Source organism: Etheostoma spectabile, chromosome 3 (genome assembly GCF_008692095.1).
Source record: "Etheostoma spectabile isolate EspeVRDwgs_2016 chromosome 3, UIUC_Espe_1.0, whole genome shotgun sequence".
Lineage (NCBI taxonomy): Eukaryota > Metazoa > Chordata > Actinopteri > Perciformes > Percidae > Etheostoma > Etheostoma spectabile.
The window spans coordinates 1,928,331-1,934,786 of NC_045735.1; the positions used below are offsets into that span (position 1 = coordinate 1,928,331).

The 6,456-nt window shown below is 41.9% G+C and overlaps 1 protein-coding gene across 1 annotated transcript in view; it reads right to left on the bottom strand.

Moving 5' to 3' along the window:
- Positions 1 to 235: 235 nt before the first annotated feature.
- The window catches only part of gpr4 (G protein-coupled receptor 4), a 56,209-nt gene continuing 49,988 nt past the window's right edge, over positions 236 to 6,456 (bottom strand). The window contains exons 3-4 of the mRNA XM_032512074.1: positions 4,706 to 4,970; positions 236 to 3,893 (exon numbers count right to left, since the gene is read on the bottom strand). Coding sequence (XP_032367965.1) covers positions 3,172 to 3,893; positions 4,706 to 4,970 — 987 coding nt within the window. The 3' untranslated portion in view covers positions 236 to 3,171. The remainder of the gene's footprint in view (positions 3,894 to 4,705; positions 4,971 to 6,456) is intronic.

Consider the following 6,456-nt stretch of genomic DNA (forward strand, 5'->3'; position numbering starts at 1 on the left):
CTGTTGTTTTGACATGGCTACATTCATTTAAAAATTTCCAAAGTGCACAATACTCCATTCAACTCCGTTCAGTTGTTTACACCGAGTGTCTCCAATATGGCCGCCCATCTGCGTTACCGCCCAGAATGTCACGTCGGTGAAAACCCTCTGTTGGATTTACTGTAAAAACAAGCTGGCAACTATAGGAAAAGGAACATCAGTTTAATGTCAAATAATTGTAAATATACGCTGCACCTTTTTTTTTTCTGGCCCTGACAGCACTCACTGGACATAGAAACTTCAGAAAGTAGTCAATAAATGGCAAAACATGGCAGCTAATCCAGTGCTGGCGGACCACAAATTGTCAGTATTACTTACATTAACAACAATCAGCTTCACGCACATAAGGAGGGACATGCTTATTGTACCTTTTAAACATTGATTTTTAAATAAATCATAAAAAAAGAATGAGTGGTACACTGCTGTTTTGAATACTGCCACATACCTTCATGGCTGCTGCCACAATTCTTCTGACCACTGGAGTTTTTTTTTTTTTTAATGAATATCCAGTAAAGTGTTTCTTAATTTTCTCATCAGACTTTTGACATCTCTCTTAGTTTGTTTTCCTAATATGACAAACAGTAGCCTGGAGTGTCACTTGAATCCAGAAGGAATGTATAAATCTTTCTTTTAGGGAAAATGAAGATCTGAAAAACATTGTTGTGCAATTTGTGTGATGAGAAAAATGAGTCACAAATGAAAAAGACATGTGCTGTGTACTGTATATCATTTAGGAATTTCGGAACAGTTCACGTTAGAAGGCATCTCTCTGAAATAGGAATGTAAACAGCATGAGACCAACTGTGGATTGCCTTTACCAAAGCCTAATCATGTAGTTTGGATTCATGGAGGTTGAGAGATGGTTGACTTGCAACACAATTTCAGTAAAGGCTGTTTTTCTGTCCCACGATGCTCTTAAAGGTCCCATGACAAGGTGCTCTTTGGATGCTTTTATATAGGCCTTAGTGGTCCCCTAATACTGTATCTAAAGGCTCTTTTCCCACTAGAGCCAGTCCCACAATGAACTTTTGTTAGGACGTGCCACTTCTGATTCTGTAGCTTTTGAGGAGGAGAGAGAAGGGGGGTGGGGGGGGCTTGACCAACGGCTACTTTGCTTGTTTGAAAGACATGATGTCTGGCAAAGCAGAGAAAGGGGAAGTGACTGATGTAACTGAGCTGGAATCTTGCCCCTTATGAGATCATAAGAAGCAAGATTCCAGATCGGCCCATCTGAGCTTTCATTTTCTCTAAGGAAGAGCAGGGTAGCCAGGGCTCGGTTTACACCTATTGCCATTTCTAGCCACTGGGGGACCATAGGCAGGCTGGGCAAACTCACATTCATGTTAAAAAAACTAATTTCAAGTAAAATGTTCATGCCATGGGACCTTTTAAAGTCAAAATTAGGTTTATTTTAAGCTCAGGATCAGGGGCGTGGGAATGTAAATTGTCAGTGAAGGTTGTCAAAAATACAGTATAGATGTACGGAGCGTGACGCTGCTACAGACGTCTGTCACAGCTTGTCGCATTAGCAGCAGTTGTGTTTAGCCGCTTCAGAGCTCTATCCAGCTCCATCAGGTAAGCAGTAGTTGGTGGTTCAGTTACCCGAGAATAGATGACTGTGAGCCGGGTACAGAGCACCGTGAGCTGCCGGTCGTTTTGGCGGCGATTACAGTTACGTTTAGGTACAGAATTGACTAGTTAAGTTTTGGAAAAAGATTGTGGTTTGAATTAAAACACACCCAAGGAACATGCATTTCCTGTTTCCATTTCCATTTTCATTTGTTTTCCCTGGAAAGCGAACTCCGCTCCCTGGCTTGAAAGTCCTGTAACGCCCACCCATACACCCCGACCTCCTTCCTACGCTGCCAGCCGCGTTCTTTTACAGCACCAGTCAATGTTGTGCACACTGCAAAAAAACAACATGGAAGTTGTACAAATTACAGTGCTTAATTTTTTTGTAGATTTTCGAATGTATAATTCATGAGAACAGGCTGAACATAATGTAGTTAATAATAACATGAGCTGAATGCAGGTTTTGGTTTAGGAGTTCGTAATTATTGTCCTGTCCGTGGTAAAAATGAAAGAGGAAAAAAAAACATTGCTTGCATGACACTTCTACTTTTAGCCTTCTTGCTATCACAGTTTACTAGTTGAGGTGCTTAATATGGCTTCATTATTTTCTTCAAAATCTTTTTTTATTACCCTCCTGCTCTTTTTCCATATTCCATATTCCAAAGTGGTGCATTCATGCAGTCTGAATTCAAAGGTGCCTCCTCTCAGACCATTAACAATATTCAGCCATGCAGAATGTAGTGTGTTTAAATGATTACACTTAAATATTCAAGAACGTTTTCCAAGGCGTTGTCAATGACTCCTGGCACAGTGGGTGATTGAAAAGATCTTTGTACGCCGCACCAGTGAGATGACTTTTGGGATGTCAGCTGGTCTGTTGATCTGTTGGTTCAACATATTGGTCCATACTGAACGTATCTCAACATCTACTGGATGGATTGGATTTAAATTTGGTACAGACATTTGTGGTCCACCGAAGCTGAATCCTGAGGACTTTGGTGATCCCCTGACATTTCATACAGCTTCGAACACTTCTGATGGATAACATAGCATGTTAACATTAGCATGCAGTGCAGCTGTGCAGAGGTCTAACAGCTTGAAGTAATGAACGTTGTAACAAGTCAGCAGCAAAGGACTGAGCCTGACAAGCTGTCAGTGGTCACCGAACAAAGAATAAACCCTTTTCATATTCAACATGACTTGTCTGCAGTGCCACCCTCATTGCCCCACTAATGGTAAGGCTCTGTAACAATAGCAAAAATAGTCTCGCAAATCTTCACTCACCCAACAATTTTGTTTTCTGGTGTGTAAGAATTTCAATCTCAGGGGCTGCTACCATGGCTAGAGACAACATGTCTTTCAGGAATCTCATTCCCATTCTGGCTAATAAATGTGTGGAAGCTTTCGCCTAAACATTCTGCAGCCTCCTAATTGCGTCTGATTCCAGCCCTGCTGACGTCAAACCAGAAGACATCAGACCCTGTCAGTGTTAGGAGCTTCCTCCATCCACTGTGCTGAGCAGATTGGACCTCCTACAGTACTGTATACTCCAGGTTGAAGTCACTTCCTAACACTGAGGATGGTCATCTGTAGACACTCCTCCTTCAGAGCCACCAGTTCTGTCTTGTAGCTGTTGGTCTTGTCTCCATCAGCGTACACACAAGGCTGCTTCTTTGCTGCCAGCGGCGTTTCGAAAGTCACCGAACCAGCATTGAGTATGTCGGCGTTTGATGGTGAGGAAGAGGAGCGCCGTTTGCATGCTGCAGAAAGTAAAGCTGAGAGAGCTCGGCCAACGTCGTGCCTCGCCCCCTCGTTGACAAAACAGTACAAAATGGGGTCGGCAACGCAGTTGAGGCTGGTCAGCGCCAGCGATACGTGGTACGCTGCAAACAAGCTCTCCTCTGAGCTGCAGTCACATGGCTTCTGTATGAACATGACACTCCGCACCAGCAGGAGGATGTGGTACGGTCCAAAGCAGAGCAAAACGATCAGGATCAGACTCAACGCCAGACGCTGAATTTTGGCCTTTTCCTGGCGCTCTGTTGAGACGTTGCAGCGCACCGCTACCAGAATCCCACGGTAGGCAACTAGCATGGCTGTCCATGGAGCGAGGAAGCCCAGGAATGTCCTGTAGAGGTTCATCCCTGCCACCCAGTCCTGCATGGGATACTTCTCAAAGCAGAAAGTGTGGTTGAATCGATCCTGGAAGAGCTCATCGTGGAAGAGAGGAGCAGAGTTGGCTATGATCTCAATTGTCCACACCATGGCGCTGACCAGGATAGCTGCAGGACGTTCAGCAGAGGAGAGGAAGGAAGAGGAGTGAGAAATGTTCGACTTTGCAACAACGTCTCTGTGAATATGTATGAATGAATGTATTGAAAGAAAATGGGGTGCTCTGAAATGAGACACAAACACCGCTAAAAGAGTCTTTAACTTTCAATTGATTGAGTGACACAATGTACCTAAGTAATTATTAAGTATAATTAATTTTATTAATTTTTAACAGTCGGCTGAATACCATCTGTTTCAAAGAGAAACGTTATCTACTTCCCCACTGTGACTCATATAAAGAGTTTCCATTCCAATTATTTTTCCAATTGAGGTAAAAAAAAATTTTTTGATCTTTTTCTATTTCTAGAAAAGCTGGTTTTTGAACTGGTCTTGAGGTACATACTGTATCATTACACATTATTAAAAGTAATAACTTCAGCACACATACTCCTTTAATTAGATATTTATAGAAACTTCTTTTGACATGGACGGGATCTCTACACAAACTTAATTTCCTGTTATGTCAAGCAATGGCTGATTGGAAGACGCACATCCACTCAGCAAATGCAATATATTTATCCTGCAAAAACACGAGGAGATGCAGTACCCTATTTGTCAGATTTGAAAGCACTCACTCATTTTACTGGAAAGTTTTGTGCTTTTCAAAATGTTTTATTTTAGATTCATTCATCATAATTGCTAAGCACATAATTAAACCTCTTTAACCAAGCGTAACTAAGCATAATTCACTTTGATTAGTTTTAACATTTTTTTGTTTTGTTTATTACGTAAAAAGGAAAAGCCGATCCTTAACCCAACATACCTGTTTTGATTCGTCGAACCTTGGCGAAGCGCAGTGGATATGCCACGGCCAGGTACCTGTCCAGGGATATGCAGCAGAGGAAGGCGATGCTGACGTAGATGTTGGTGTAGAAGATGAAGCCAAATAGCTTGCAGCTCTCCTGACCGTGGATCCAGTCATCGTGCTGCAGGAAGTAGTCGATCCACAGAGGCAGAGTGGTGATGTAGAGGAGGTCAGCCACTGACAGGTTCATCAGGTAGATGCCGAGCTCATTGCGTTGCCGTACCTGGAGGGACGAATGGGATGAAGGGAGGGAGGGAAAGATGAAGGGAGAAGAGGATAGGGAGGCAGGAGTAAGAGATGAAGAAGACAAATAGATGAAAAAAGAAGCAATGTGCAATGATGAAGAGGATTTAGAAGGTTTTGTTCAACCTCTATGCTTTGATTTAAGTTAAAGGTTAGGAAAAGATAAGGACTCATGCAGTGTCTGTTTGCATTTTATGCACATTTTTAAAAGATGACTAAAAATGATGTGTGTATTTCCATCAGCTGTAAATCATACAGATGGATATATCCAATGCCTTTACAAACAAAGACATGCTCTTGGTAATATACTGCCGCTCATGAGCGTACAACCATCACTTGGACTTGTCAATGAGAGAGCGATGGACAGATACTTTGCCAGCAGCAGTTAAACGTGCCCATTTTATAGCTTCCCTTAAGCTTTTCTAATTAGATTTATCAGCACTTGGATTCACATCCAGCTACTAGGAGACACTTCTGTTTCACAATATGTTGAAATGTCACTCACTTCTATGAGTTGGTGAACTTTCTTGAATGAAAAGTCAATAACATTTCTGCCTGCTGCTGCCAAAGTAAACTGACAGTCTGTGGGAAACATTGGAAATGTTTTATGCTGTATGAGAAAATATCACCAGTGCTCCGTTGACTGTATGGAGCTTATATGTTACATGGAAAAGCTGTTATTACACAGTGAAAATCATGTTACCTGTTACTTTATAGTAACAGTAATTAGTTGCAAAACGCATAACATGACTTCCCTTCTTCTGTCATTTATAGAAAATCGAACATTATTTAATGAGCAACCAGCCCACACATTAGAGCTGTAGCTCTTAAGTGTTGACCCTGCTTCACACTCAAATTCCATTCAGTTCAGTAACTAATTGTACACGGTAACTAACTATGTAGTTTGTTTGTTTGTTTGTTGATATGCAAGGTATGCATGCCCTTTTTTTTAGAATATCATCACATTATGGTATACTGCTTCTGATTGTCTTAACTTCATTATCAGGGTTAGGACAGTGGTGTGTCTTGGTGCGTCATGTGTGTCGTGATGACAACGTGCCCCCTTAGTTAGCTGTTGCTGTTTCAAAATCATTTGAGTTGAAAGAAAAGCTCACGTTGAAAATGTGCCTGTTTGGAACGGGCCGATTTCTTGGCCTGTGGTATTGCTGCTTGTGGAATTCTTCAAAACCAAATTGTAACTCAAAATGACTTACAGAAGGACCCCAAACCACTTAATATGCCACTCCACTGTATAGCCTGCTACTGACTTACAGTGTAGGCTACTTTTACATTAGATGGAAGACATTGTACTACTATATTTCCCTGACAGGGAATGGGGCAGATTCAGAATTTAATCACAAGGCAGTGTGCAACCGACCTGGCTGGTTATGAGAGCTAATCAGCACATATCTGCATTAATCCACCACCAGAACGGACCATGTTTGTGTGTGTGTGTGTGTGTGTGT